At 44.0% G+C, this 14,533-nt stretch overlaps 2 protein-coding genes across 2 annotated transcripts in view; one reads left to right on the top strand and one right to left on the bottom strand.

The window, feature by feature from the left end:
* Positions 1 to 2,536, top strand: part of hmcn1 (hemicentin 1) — a 271,629-nt gene extending 269,093 nt beyond the window's left edge. Inside the window, 1 exon segment of the mRNA XM_046300125.1 lies at positions 1,070 to 2,536. Coding sequence (XP_046156081.1) covers positions 1,070 to 1,436 — 367 coding nt within the window. The 3' untranslated portion in view covers positions 1,437 to 2,536.
* A 3,980-nt stretch (positions 2,537 to 6,516) lies between these two features.
* On the bottom strand, positions 6,517 to 13,906 carry arpc5b (actin related protein 2/3 complex, subunit 5B). Its single transcript, XM_046300100.1, has 4 exons — positions 13,646 to 13,906; positions 7,952 to 8,024; positions 7,551 to 7,727; positions 6,517 to 6,984 (listed from the first exon to the last, which is right to left on the bottom strand). The coding sequence occupies exons 1-4, from the start codon at positions 13,783 to 13,785 to the stop codon at positions 6,922 to 6,924; spliced, it is 453 nt and encodes a 150-aa protein (XP_046156056.1). The 5' UTR covers positions 13,786 to 13,906; the 3' UTR covers positions 6,517 to 6,921.
* Positions 13,907 to 14,533: the final 627 nt, after the last annotated feature.

The raw sequence follows: 14,533 nt of genomic DNA, 5'->3' as shown, positions 1-14,533 counted from the left end.
TGGGTACCCTTCGCCAGATCTGTGCATCGACACAATCCTGTTTCGGAGCTCTACTGACAATTCCTTCGACCTCATGGCTTGCTTTTTGCTCTGACATGCACTGTTAACTGTTGGAACTTACGTTTGCCTTTCCAAATCATGTTTAATCAATTGAATTCACCACAGGTTCTAATCAAGTTTTAGAAACATCTCAGGATGATCAATGGAAACAGGGTGCACCAGAGCTCAATTTCAAGTCCCATAACAAAGGGTCTGAATACTTATGGAAATAAGGTATTTCAGTTTCTTTGTCTTTATGAATTTGCAAAAAAAATCTAAAAACCTGTTTTCATTTTGTCATTATAGGGTATTGTCTGTTGAGTGATGAGGATTGTTTTATTACTAAATCCATTTTAGAATAAGGCTGAATCATAACAAACTGTGGAAAAAATTTGAGGGGCCTGAATACTTTCCGAATGCTGTCATACACACAACTACTAACACACACCTGCATACCGGTACTTTCCCCAGCACTTTTTTACTATACATTTGTTGCATTTTGTCTGAAGAATCATGCAGTATATACACTTAAGACCGAGGCTCAATCAGATCCAGCGTTAACCGGGGATAGCCGACACCAGCATAGCTGATGTTTTGGCCGTGTCGGAGGTGGAGCTGTGTTGGAGCTGTAAAATTGGCAAGCAGTTGCTCTTGTGATCATTGTCACAAAGCCATACCCGTCCCACTCACGTTAGAAGTTCAGTATGAGAAGGTGTAGTCTATATAGAAATAATGTTGCTCAAATTGAAAATCATTAAGCGAAATTGAGGATTTCTATCAGCCTTATCAAGGTGTAGATTACATCTCACATTCCGGTGTTCCAACTTGTAAACAGACTGCATTAGATTTCTGTTAATGTGACTCCGTGCAGCCAATGGCAATGTCCCCTTTAGGTATAATTCCAGGAGCCGCTTGTGCATTTGACGGCTCCAACGCTATGCGGATGTTGGCTAAAGCGGATCTGATTGAATAGAGCCCTAAGTACAGAATACCGTAGCGAAATGTCCATGTTGTGTGTTCTGTGTTGTAGGTTCTGTCTGAAGAAATGCCCTCCCAACGACCTGGAGTGTGCACTAAGCCCTTACGCACTGGAGTACAAGCTGCTGTCCCTCCCCTTTGGCATTGCGGCCAATCAGGACCTGATCCGGCTGGTGGCGTACACGCAGGACGGCGTGGTGCACCCCCGTACCTCCTTCCTGGTGGTGGACGAGGACGTGATGTTACCCTTCGCCCTGCGAGACGAGAACCTGAAAGGGGTGCTGTTCACAACCAGGGCCCTCCGAGAGCCCCACACCTTCAGGATGAAGGTTCGCTCCCTGTCCTACAGCGCTGACGGAGGCATCGAGTACCAGACCACCTTCATCGTCTACATCGCCGTCTCCGCCTATCCCTACTGAGAGCACTTTAAAGGGAGGGGGTGGCACTGAAAAGGTTGCGACCTCTGTATGCAGCACCACTGCGAACGAGCATGTGTGTGGATGTATGTATGTGTGTGTGTGTGTGGTTGGTTGGTAAAGCTGCCACATAAGTAAATGGGAACTAGTAGAAAAAGACTGTTCGTATATGAGAACTACTAAGGTGGGACAGGAGAACAGCACTGCAATCCCAGGAGGCAGATTAGGAGATGACTCAACACTCATCCCTGGTGCACACCAAAGAGTTTACAGAATAGCAAGTTCCCCTCGGATGGAAGTAAACATCTATTTATTGGCCAGATATCTTAAGTAGAATCCTGTTCTCTCCAATGTTAAGGGGCTTTGTGGAACTATAATGAATTGTTTGACCCTCTTGTACTTTACACTGCCCTCTCCCATCCACAAGGTGTTGTGATCTTTACAGATGACCCAGACTGCTTCTCCAGGTCCCATGATGAGTCCACCGTTGGTCCAGAATGTAGTCTTCCTCCCCTCCTCAGGCTTAAAGTGGTAGAGACAAGAAACATTAGCTAGCATTTATTTACATCTACCTATTAACTTATTGGGAAGTGCTTGAATACCAAAAAAAAGGGTCAGTTCCCTCCTTTGCGTAACTCTTTGGCTGGTTGGTCGCAAAATGTTGTGACATCAGACCGGAGAACAGAGCAAGTCATTTGATTGGTCTGAAATGGTGCCTGTAGAGACTTGTTGGCGAGAGGAGTTTGGCTGTGTATCAGTCAGACTTAGATCGACATTGCACCATTGTATCACATCTCTTTGGTCAAACTCTTGCCCACCTCAGGTAATCACCCCTCTTCCTCATCCCCAGAGTACACAACACACTCCATTACCTGTGTGTCCGATAGGAACAGTAGTGGTCATTACTTCATTACGGTCAATACAATCACAACATTAAAGGTTCATAGGATTCTTTTAACCACTTCCTCCTTAGTCAGTTACCAAGATGTATTCTATTTTTATGATTTGTATAGAAGTGTTGGATTTTTCTTGTAATGTATTTCTATACTGTATTTTACTGTATTACATTTTTATAAAAAATAAAAGATATACAATCATGATAAGAGGTGTTTCTGTGACTAGTTATCTGCTGTACCAATCATGATAAGAGGTGTTTCTGTGACTAGTTATCTGCTGTACCACAAGAGTACTTTTCACCAGTAAATAACTCAGAACATCAAAATCTGTTTTCATATGATTTAATCACAAACATGGAGTAAGGCAATTTGTATACCAGTTTGATATGTTCCTTTGAATTTTTTTTGCAATTGAGCAAAATAAAATTGAGCAAATTGAGCAATTGAGCAAAACTGCATAATTATAAAAACAGCTACTAATGTATCACCACTGATGAGATTATTAAAACAAGAAAAAAAATACACATATTTAAAAAAAATTGTCATCATGAATCAAAATGTGGTTTCCCCATAAATGATTTATTATGGGGACCTTGAATGCAGAATAGCGAGTTCCCCTCGGATGGAAGTAAACATCTATTCATTGGCCAGATACCTTAAATAGAATCCTGTTCTCTCCAATGTTAATGGGCTTGTACTTTACAGAGACAGGTTGCATCAAATGGCACCCTATTCCCTATAAAGTGCACTACTTTGACCTGGGCCCATAGGGCTATGATCAAAAGCAGTGCATGGTTATAAGGAATAGGCTGCCATTTGTGACTCACATATAGAGATAAAACAGATAGTGATCCTCAAACAATAAGGACTTGGGAGGAATGAACAGAAGACACGGATTTCAACGTAAATAATAGAAAAATAATTAGAACATAAAATTTAAAATAAAAAACGTACGGACAATTTTTACTTCTCATCAATTACACTGTTTTAGTCCATGAAACTTAATTTTTTTTAGAGAGAGAATGAGCACAAGCCATAATTACATCTCAATATATTAAAAACAGGGTTCATTTATGTCATCAATCATGAAAAACATGATACAGTACATATTCCACCATTATCTGCAAGTCCTGATAACCCATGTCAACTGAACAAAATAAACACCTGCCAAGGGCTGCTCAGAACATGGATGTCAGTAGCCGTTTCAGTTCAAAACAGACCACTTTCAGGAAAGCAATCAGCTACTTTGGCAACAGATGTGATCTACCAGTAGAGGCAGATAAAGCAGACAGCAGTAGAGGCAGATAAAGCAGACAGCAGTAGAGGCAGATAAAGCAGACAGCAGTAGAAGCAGATAAAGCAGACAGCAGTAGAGGCAGATAAAGCAGACAGACAGAGATCAGGGGCTGCTCACAATGCATGACACAAAAGCCAGGGGAAGTGTTTGGTTGTGCACCACAAAATACTGTCCTACCTAATGCATGGTTGTGCACCACAAAATATTGTCCTACCTAATGCATGGTTGTATTTCAACCAAACACATTTCCTGGGTTCATATTCCAAATACTTGGGTCTTATACAAAATAAATGTAAGCGCACTGAGGGTACAAAACATTATGAACACCTGCTCTTTCCATGACAGACTGACCAGGTGAAAGCTATGATCCCTTAATGTAGTCACATGTTAAATCTAGTTCACTCATCAGTGAAGGGGAGGAGCCAGGTTAAAATGACTTTTAAGCCTTGAGACAAGAGACACGGACTGTGTATGTGTGCCATTCAGAGGGTGAATGAGCAAAACAAAATATTAAATGCATTTGAACGGAGTATGGTAGTAGGTGCCAGGCGCACCGGTTTGTATCAGGAACTGCAACGCTGCTGGGTTTTTCCATGCACAACAGTTTACGTGTTCATCAAGAACAGTCCACCACCCAAAGGACATCCAGCCAACTTGACAACTGTGGGAACCATTGGAGTCAACATGGCCCAGCATCCCTGTGCAACACTTTCAACACCTTGTAGAGTCCCTGGCCTGACGAATTGAGGCTGTTCTGAGGGTGCAACTCAATATTAGGAAGGTGTTTTTAATGTTTTGTAAACTGATGGCTTTTTAAAATACTGATCAATTATCAGGAAGAGACTCAAAGTTCCATTTACAAATCACAATAGAAAAACCATGACACTTTAACAAACACAGGTTAGATGTGGGGGTGGCAGGTAGCCTAGTGGTTAGAGCGTTGGGCCTGTAACCAGCAGGTAGCCTAGTGGTTAGAGCATTGGAACTGTAACCAGCAGGTAGCCTAGTGGTTAGAGCATTGGGCCTGTAACCAGCAGGTAGCCTAGTGGTTAGAGCGTTGGGCCAGTAACCAGCAGGTAGCCTAGTGGTTAGAGCGTTGGGCCTGTAACCAGCAGGTAGCCTAGTGGTTAGAGCGTTAACCAGCAGGTAGCCTGTTAACCAGCAGGTAGCCTAGTGGTTAGAGCGTTGGGCCAGTAACCAGCAGGTAGCCTAGTGGTTAGAGCGTTGGGCCTGTAACCAGCAGGTAGCCTAGTGGTTAGAGCGTTGGGCCTGTAACCAGCAGGTAGCCTAGTGGTTAGAGCGTTGGGCCTGTAACCAGCAGGTAGCCTAGTGGTTAGAGCGTTGGGCCAGTAACCAGCAGGTAGCCTAGTGGTTAGAGCGTTGGGCCTGTAACCAGCAGGTAGCCTAGTGGTTAGAGCGTTGGGCCTGTAACCAGCAGGTAGCCTAGTGGTTAGAGCGTTGGGCCTGTAACCAGCAGGTAGCCTAGTGGTTAGAGCGTTGGGCCTGTAACCAGCAGGTAGCCTAGTGGTTAGAGCGTTGGGCCTGTAACCAGCAGGTAGCCTAGTGGTTAGAGCGTTGGGCCAGTAACCAGCAGGTAGCCTAGTGGTTAGAGCGTTGGGCCTGTAACCAGCAGGTAGCCTAGTGGTTGGTTAGAGCGTTGGGCCTGTAACCAGCAGGTAGCCTAGTGGTTAGAGCGTTGGGCCTGTAACCAGCAGGTAGCCTAGTGGTTAGAGCGTTGGGCCTGTAACCAGCAGGTAGCCTAGTGGTTAGAGCGTTGGGCCAGTAACCAGCAGGTAGCCAGCGTTGGGGTAACCAGCAGGTAGCCTAGTGGTTAGAGCGTTGGGCCTGTAACCAGCAGGTAGCCTAGTGGTTAGAGCGTTGGGCCAGTAACCAGCAGGTAGCCTAGTGGTTAGAGCGTTGGGCCTGTAACCAGCAGGTAGCCTAGTGGTTAGAGCGTTGGGCCTGTAATCAGCAGGTAGCCTAGTGGTTAGAGCGTTGGGCCAGTAACCAGCAGGTAGCCTAGTGGTTAGAGCGTTGGGCCTGTAAAAATCTGTCGTTCTGCCCCTGAACAAGGCAGTTAACCCACTGTTCCTAGGCTGTCATTGGAAATGAGAATTTGTTTAACTGACTCGCCAAGTTAAATAAAAAAATACATCAAGAAAGATACACCATGATTGACTAGCAGTGATATCATACAAAATATACTGGTGAGGGATTGTGGCCCGACAGAGCAAAGAATACATCCAAGGCAAATTCTGTTCGTCAAAATACTAATAATCATAGGTGTAGGGATGGAAAATTCTGGAACATTTAAATAAATTCCCTAGTTTTACCGGTTGGAGGATTCCTGGAATCAAGATGGAATAAATCCGTAATCCTTCAAACACCATTTCTGGAAAACCAGGGAATTTATTGAACGTTTGCAACTTAGTGAAACTATTCTTATGTCCTGGAAGCACTACAAATGCATCCCTTACTAAACAATATTACAACAAAGTCTGACATGATAATGCCCTGTACATGATTCAGTGAGTGAGAGAACACTGTGGAAAAGGCATAGAGCTCACTAAACCCATACTAGGACACCACTTAGACTGCATGCCCTTTACATTAGCTAAGTGGTAGGGTAGTGTTTTTACAGGAACACAGTCTAGGATTAATAACAGTGGTGCTAGTAGTAAAAGGGGGCCGTAATGCATCGTGGGTATTAATCCCTAACTAGGGCAGGCAGGACAGGATGATGGCTGGAACACCCCTGCTGGCAAATCCACCCCGCTCCATCTGTGGATGTGCTTTTCAGGGGTCACAGAAGGGCAAATTAGGGATTTTCTGTGGAATTATAAGCTTTTGTTCCATCAGGAATTTTCTGATCAGCTTTTTAACAAAGACACCAGCTTATCAGAGCTTTAATAAAAAAAGAGTAGCAGGGTAGACAAATAACTGTTATAAAATAGATTTTTCCTGAGAAAAACAAAGCCATACCTAAGAAGAGTTCTGTAGCATTGTGCTGGTGTGTGTTTGAGGGTCTAGGGAAGGAAAGGAATGGAGTAAAAATACCAAAAACGATGCCAATTTGGCATGTGTTATGTGTTTGGGTGAATGTGTGAAACAGCTGTATCAGTGTGTGTGTGTGTGTGTGTGTGTGTGTGTGTAGGGAGACCTAGGGAAGTGAGACCTGAAAACATGCAGAGACAGATAGGAGGGCTCTTCTCTGTGACACGCTGTGATCTACTGGATATCATCCTTGTGTTGTAATGTGCACCAGATGGTCGCTGTGAAGAACATGGCTCCTCTGTTAGACAGTGTTCCTGGCTGTTAGTACTCTAACGATGCATCCCAGGCCACCTGCAGATAGAGCCTGGGACAGAGGGGAAGGAAATAAAGGGATATCATGTAACTTACATACGTTATCATACGCAACTGTGTTTATGAAGTCTAATTAGTGTGTGTGTGTGTGTGTGTGTGTGTATGTATGGCAGTACTTTTATCCAGTCTAATTAGTGTGTGTGTGTGTGTGTGTGTGTGTGTGTGTGTGTGTGTGTGTGTGTGTGTGTGTGTGTGTGTGTGTGTGTGTGTGTGTGTGTGTGTGTGTGTGTGTGTGTGTGTGTGTGTGTGTGTGTGTGTGTGTGTGTGTGTGTATGGCAGTACTTTTATCAAGTCCAATTTACGTGTGTGTTTTTTGTTATCCTCACAAGGATAGTAAAGCAAGGAACATTCAGACAAGTGGGGATACTTCACTGGTATCCACAAGGAAAAAGGCTATTTTAGGCTTAGGGTTTAGGTTTACAATTAAGGTTAGGATTAGTTGTTGGGTTTATGGTTAGAAATTAGGGTTAGAGGTTAAGCAAAATAGGACTTTCAATGGAAATCAATTGTTTGGTCCCCACAAGGACAGTAAAACCTATGGTGTGTTGATGCCAGTACCTTTTCATGCCACTGCAGCAGGACGGCACTGCTGTGATCCGATGGTGTCTCAAACCCTTTGTAGATGTACTTCATGAGCAGGTCCACTCCGTTCTTATCCAGAGACTGGACTCCTTTGTCTACGTCACTGCTCTTAAAGGCACTCAGCACCTTCAACACAAGGCCCTCGGCACAGTCCTGACGAAACACAATAAAGTTCCCCTATTACTTACAGAAAGAAATCTCCAGGGAACACAACTTAGCAACAGGTTAAAAGAAGCTATGATACAGCCTACATTCATAGTTCCTATGACTAAGTCTCTACTAAATACATTAGGTGGGCCTAACGTTTATGTGAGCCTTAATGGAAGTCAGACACATATCAGCTGTAAGTCTTTTTCCATTGAGTTGTCTCGACTCACCTTGACGTTCTGGTTCTTGGTGTTGATTGGTGGGTTCTTCAGGACTGCCTGCAAGGCCTCCATCAGGTTCCCTGTGCAGAGAGGGGTTAAGGAGGCAACGTGGACAATATCTGGTAGTCTGGATTATAACACCGTCCTAGAACAACAGTCTGTCCAATCAAACCTAACCTTGTCTTTGAAAATAGAATCATTACATCATATCAATACATGGCCATTCAAATCACATCAATACATTGAATGTCACAGTTTACTACCAATCAGACACTTGACAACTCAGTGTATGTCGCTACTGAACAGACAAGCAATCTGGGGTGTATTTAACTAGAAACCAAAAGGAGTCAAACAGAAGCCAACAGAATGAATTTGTCCAATAGAAACTCTAGTTTTCGTTGCAAAACTTTTTCAGTTTGGAGTAAACGGAGTCTGCACTTTCCACTGCAAAGCGTTTTAAAACTGTTTGCTGAGGTCTCGGTCTGAATGAAGACACCCCTGGCTACACCAGAGAGGTAGAGGCGAAGCGAGAGAGTTTACTCCGCCCAAAATCTGTCCACGTTAAGCACATCATTAATTATTAGGAAAGTGAGGATTTTTGAATGGGGGCAATGAGAGAGTGGCGAATTTGGTCAAGACAAAAAAAACAAATTGCTATTTTTAATCGTGAGGGTTATTTGATCTAACAGAAGTCTCACAATGGTTAGGAAGCCTAGCGGTTAACCGCATTGGACCAGTAACCGAAAGGTTGCTGGTTTGAATCCCGAGCCGACATGTGAAAGATCTGTTGATGTGCCCTTGAGCAAGGCAATTACCCCTAATTGCTCCTGTAAGACTCGCTGGATAATAGTGTCTGCTAAATTATGTAATTGTAGAAATATAAGGGTTAGGGATGCACCAATATGACATTTTTGGCCGATACCGATATCCGATATTTTCCGTGACAAAAACAAAAAAAAAGCAATACAGATATTTAACATTTTAGCGGCCGTTTAAGCATTCTAGTAGTTAAATAGTTAACACACACACACGGATGCAGAGGTCTAAGGCACGAGGCGCTACTACAGTCCCTGGTTCGAATCCAGGCTGTATCACATCCGGCCGTGATTGGGAGTTCCATAGGGCGGTGCATAAATGGCCCAGCGTCGTCCGGGTTTGGCAGGGTAGGCCGTCATTGTAAATAATAATTTGTTCTTACTTTTGGTCATGTAGTGTATATAAAATGTTTGGACTTGTCAGCATTCAAAAGACCAATTTGGCCACACCTATTCTTGGCGTGCAGGCCAGGTATATCTATGCACGCTGCAGTGTGCGCGTTCACACAACATTAAACATGACAGAGAAACCGGACACATGCTCTCCAAACAAAGAAATTGACAGTAAACTGGTAAATGCAATTAAATAAACCTAAAGTGTTGCGCAGTTTGTGAGCTCTCCAAAAAAACGTTTCCACCTGGAGAATAAGAATGGTATGAATGTATATTATATTTAATGAATGATGTCTATAACCAAACATTGTAAATGAATGGGGGAATATGTTGAGATTAACAGTGACTTGACTGATGTATATACATTTCACGGGAAATTGATAAAACCTGACGAACAATTGACACAATGAAACAAATATTGAGCAAGAACTCGCGGCAGACAGTCGTTGCAGAGAGAGATGCGCCCACAGGGGAGAGAGACGCGCCCACAGGGGAGAGAGACGCGCCCACAGGGGAGAGAGACGCGCCCACAGGGGAGAGAGACGCGCCCACAGGGGAGAGAGACGCGCCCACAGGGGAGAGAGACGCGCCCACAGGGGGGGAGTGACGCGCCCACAGGGGGAGAGACGCGCCCACAGGGGAGAGTGACGCGCCCACAGGGGGGGAGAGACGCGCCCACAGGGGGGAGAGACACGCCCACAGGGGGGGAGAGACGCGCCCACAGGGGGGGAGAGACGCGCCCACAGGGGGGGAGAGACGCGCCCACAGGGGGGGAGAGACACGCCCATGGGGCGAACTAAATACAAAGCTGGACCCCTGAACTGGACATAATTTATTTTACACATCTTAAATGTCTTATAGTTATACTTAACGTATAGTTATAAGCAGTGGCATAGTATTGAAAATCATACAGTTGATATTTTGAAATGCCCCGGTATATTTACATTTACATTTAAGTCATTTATATCGTCCCAGACGAGAGCATTCTCTCCCGAACTTGAGCCAGCACTTATAAATCAAAAGCAAATATTACAGGTGGAGGTGTATGACGTTATTAACTTACCACAGACATGAGAAGCGTTTTTCCCGCTTTTTATGGAAACCCAAAGGAATCACACCTATCCGCTCAGTGGCTTTCCATAACCCCCTACACACACCATGACTTGCTCTGCCCATTGTGCTGACAAGATCAATATGAGAAGATCCTAGTTACACAGAATTCATCTGATGGCATTGAAGAGTATACCACATCAGTCACCGGTTTCATTAATAGAAACCATAGATTACAGGCAACATCCGCACTGAGCTAAAGGTTAGAGCTGCCGCTTTCAAGAAGGATACAAATCCGGACGCTTAGAAGAAATCCCGCTACGCCATCTAACAAACAGGCAAGGCATCAATACAAGCGGACTGGGCTAGAGTGACCTAGAGGTAGTTGTGGGCCTATGTTTTGCAAAATTATTTCCCAAAATTCACCTGATTTCCAGAAATTCCAGGTTGGAGGATTCTCAGATTTCCTTCTGATTCCCTTCTTGATTGATGAAAGTTACCCGAGTTGTAGTTGTAGTTCAACCCTAGTTGTGGAGCCCCCACGTGTTATGATACCTGAATTAATTATATTTACACAATTATGACAATATGTGAATGTTGTTGTTAGTTGAGCTGGACCGGGTAGAGATGCATCGGAGGTTGTTAAGGGCCACGTATTGGATTGAAAGGTTCCATGCATTGCACTGTGAAGATTCATTCATCTGTTCCTTTTTTGGCTTCAAATCTTTGCAATGACCTGTTTAATTTAAACTACCAGCTGAATGAATACCGGAGAGACTTTTTTTCCCCCTCTTGTTTTGACCGGCTCGGACGATCGTCGGATGTGTCAGGGTTGGCAAACTATCACGGATTACAAAGGGAATCCCAGCTGAGAGCTGCCCAGTGACGCAAGCCTACCAGACGAGCTAAACTCCTTCTATGCTCGCTTTGAGGCAAGCAACACTGAACCGTGGCATGAGAGCACCAGCTGTTCCGGATGAATGTTTGATAACGCCCTCTACAGCAGATGTTTGTAAGACCTTTAAACAGGTTAACATTCACAAAGTCGCAGGGCCAGACAGATTACCAGAACGGGTACTCAGAGCATGAGCTGACAAGTGTCTTCACTGACATTTTCAACCTGTCTAATGACCCAGTCTGTAATACCTACATGTTTCAAGCAAACCACCATAGTCCCTGTGCCTAAGAACACCAAGGTAACCAGTCTAAATGACTATAGCCCCATAGCACTCACATCTGTTGCCATAAAAGGCTTTGAAAGTCTGATCATGGCTCACATCAACATCCTAGAAACACTGGACCTACTCCAATGCGCATACCACTCCAAAAGATCCACAACAACTCTCCCTCGGGCCTCCCGAGTGGCGCAGCGGACTAAGGCAATGCATCGCAGTGCTTGAGGTGCCACTACAGACCCGGGTAGTGACACAGCCGTCCGTGTCCGGGAGACACGAGGCGGCGCACAATTGGCCCAGTGTTGTCTGGCTTAGGGGAGAGTTTGCCGGCCGGGATTTCCTTGTCCCATCTCGCTCCAGTGACTCCTTAGACGGGCCGGGTGCCTGCATGCTGACTTTAGTCGCCAGTAGTACGGTGATTCCTCCAACACATTGGTGCGGCTGGCTTCCGGGTTAAGCGTGAAGTGTGTCAAGAAGCAGTGCGGCTTGGCAGGGTCGTGTTTCGGGGGACTCATGGCTCTCGACCTTAGCCTCTCCCGAGTCCGTACGGAAGTTGCAGCGATGGTACAAGACTGTAACTACCTATTGGATATCACGAAGTTGAGGAGAAAAAAAAAGGGCAAAAAATATATTTAAAAAAACTCTTCCTCAACATCAGCAGACAAAGGAGCTGATGGTGAACTACAGGAAACAGAGATCCAAACACACCCCCATTCACATCAACTGGGCTGTAATAGAGAGTTTCAAGTTCCTCGGTGTCCACATCACTAAGGACCTATCGTGGTTCAAACACTCCCCCATTCACATCAACGGGGCTGTAATAGAGAGTTTCAAGTTCCTCGGTGTCCACATCACTAAGGACCTATCGTGGTTCAAACACTCCCCCATTCACATCAACGGGGCTGTAATAGCGCGGGTCGAGAGTTAAGTTCCTCGGTGTCCACATCACAAAAGACCTATCGTGGTTCAAACACTCCCCCATTCACATCAACGGGGCTGTAATAGCGCGGGTCGAGAGTTTCAAGTTCCTCGGTGTCCACATCACTAAGGACCTATCGTGGTTCAAACACACCCCCATTCACATCAACGGGGCTGTAATAGAGAGTTTCATGTTCCTCGGTGTCCACATCACTAAGGACCTATCGTGGTTCAAACACCAACACAGTCGAGAAGAGGTCACAACAATGCTTATTCCCCCTCAGGTTGCTGAAAAGTGCATGGGTACTCAGATCCTCAAAAAGTTCTACAACTGCACCATTGAGAGCATTATTGTTACTATTTCCTATTTATTTAGCAAATATGTGTCTTACTTTTTAACGCTGCACTGTTGAGAATGGGCTCGTAAGTAAAGCATTTCATTATAACAAGTCTACTCCTGTTGTATTCTGCATGATTTGACAGCACAGAGGCATTTGTTTTGCCCCAACCTATCACTCAATCATTTTAACTTATTTATTTTTTTATGTAACGTTAGGGACGTTTGAACTGAGGGACCTTTTGCCCCATTGTGGAGCCGGGTCCTCAACACTCACACAGGAAGTTCTGCAAGAGAGATTCGTCCGGCTGCTACTGACTTATAAGGCATTGAACTCCACTTCCCCCTTCAATGTTTATCACACGCCTCAGATGACATATACTCTGAAGGGTATATGAGGGAATCTAAAGGATCCAACGGCTAGTTATATCCCTTTTCTGAGGAGTTGTAAAACAATGAGTTGTAAAACAATCCCTGGAATGTGACTACCAGACAGGGTGGGGGTTCTTCATTGGGGTACTTAGGTTATCTTGAGCTGAAATTGAATTGATATGGACCACAGTAATCCTTCTTATCAATGCTTGTAGATAAGTAGCCTTAATCATACGAAACAGCGAGTTTACTGACTTGTGCACATTCACACTTCCCGGCAAATTGAATCTAGGCGAGTATTTAACGTTTGACATCAATTTGTGCATTTGAAATAGCATGCACTTGTCATTCGTATCGTTTCCAAAACAGGCAGAAACATTCTCAACAATGTCATCCCAGTTTTCAGCATCTAGCAATCAAGCAGTCCTAATATATTCAAACCGTTCTTATTATATCTCAGAGTCCGACAGCTAACACGCTAGCCAGCTACCAACCCTAATTACCACACCTCGCCAGTTGAGACATGATGGCACTTGGCTTGGCACCATAATTACAGCAGCAGAAATGCATGCAAACGAACCGGCAGATACACTGGCCAAATGAGCAAAAAAAGGATTGCTTTGCTAGCTAGATAAAAGGATATTGTCTGATTAGCGAGTCCACTTCTGCCTCGTCAGGACCCAGCTGATTTTCACCCCCATCCTCCTCGTCAACAAATTTGTTCTCGTCGTATTCGTCAACGTCTACTGTCCTGAATCGATTAGACACTGTATTCTTCGACATTGTGCTAAGTTTTCGTCCCTTCAGATACAAAATAATGACATTTAGTGATAAAATCTGCCGTTTACAGCTCTAGTTTGAGAGGCTTCTTTCCTTCTCCCTGCCTCTCACCACCGTCTCGACAGCAACAACAAAAACGACAATATTCTAAATAAAAGTATAAATATCCTGTATTTATTAATGATATATGAAAAATGATTGTCCAAACAATAACAATGATTCATATTTGTTCATATTTAAGTGACATTTGGGTTTTAAAACATGTTCTAACGTCAAATAAATACACATACACATATTCACGTTTTAACGTGGACTTTTATTTTAAAGGCAAAATCAGAAAACCGGAAGTCTTAATGTGGATGGGATCAGAGAGAAAAAGGAGGAAGAGAGAGGACCAAACTCGGCAGAAAATCTCTCGCTCCAGCAGGTGGCGTTTTGTGTTGTTTCGCCCAACAAGCAAGCAGTTTTTGTATGTAGGTCAATGAGAGCGTGAAATTTGGTCAACAACAAAAATGATGTCTTATTTGCTACATGAAGTTTATTTGATCGAATAGAAGTTTTCGTAATCCTTAACCCTCATGCTGTGTTCCGGTTGAATTGGACCGATTTACAAGTTTTCTCTCTGAAAAATGTAGTTAATTTAATCTGACTGTCATAAGGTTCCATGACTTTGTCCACACAGGGCATCTGAACACACAAAATACATTTAGATGATTTTCATTACATTTTGGGTGTTTTATTTATCTTTTGT

Source organism: Oncorhynchus gorbuscha, linkage group LG15 (assembly GCF_021184085.1).
Source record: "Oncorhynchus gorbuscha isolate QuinsamMale2020 ecotype Even-year linkage group LG15, OgorEven_v1.0, whole genome shotgun sequence".
NCBI classification, from domain to species: domain Eukaryota; kingdom Metazoa; phylum Chordata; class Actinopteri; order Salmoniformes; family Salmonidae; genus Oncorhynchus; species Oncorhynchus gorbuscha.
The sequence above is the reverse complement of the archived record's forward strand: the minus strand, read 5'-3'. Positions and strand labels throughout refer to the sequence as shown.

What these genes read in the sequence shown, in the direction of transcription:
- arpc5b (XM_046300100.1), bottom strand. Translation starts at nt 13,785, where the DNA reads ATGTCGAAGAATACAGTGTCTAATCGATTCAGGACAGTAGACGTTGAC. An exon ending in CCAAGAACCAGAACGTCAAG is followed by an intron (nt 7,728 to 7,951) that starts GTGAGTCGAGAC and finishes GTGTTTCGTCAG; the next exon opens with GACTGTGCCGAGGGCCTTGT. An exon ending in TGCTGCAGTGGCATGAAAAG is followed by an intron (nt 6,985 to 7,550) that starts GTACTGGCATCA and finishes CCTCTGTCCCAG; the next exon opens with GCTCTATCTGCAGGTGGCCT.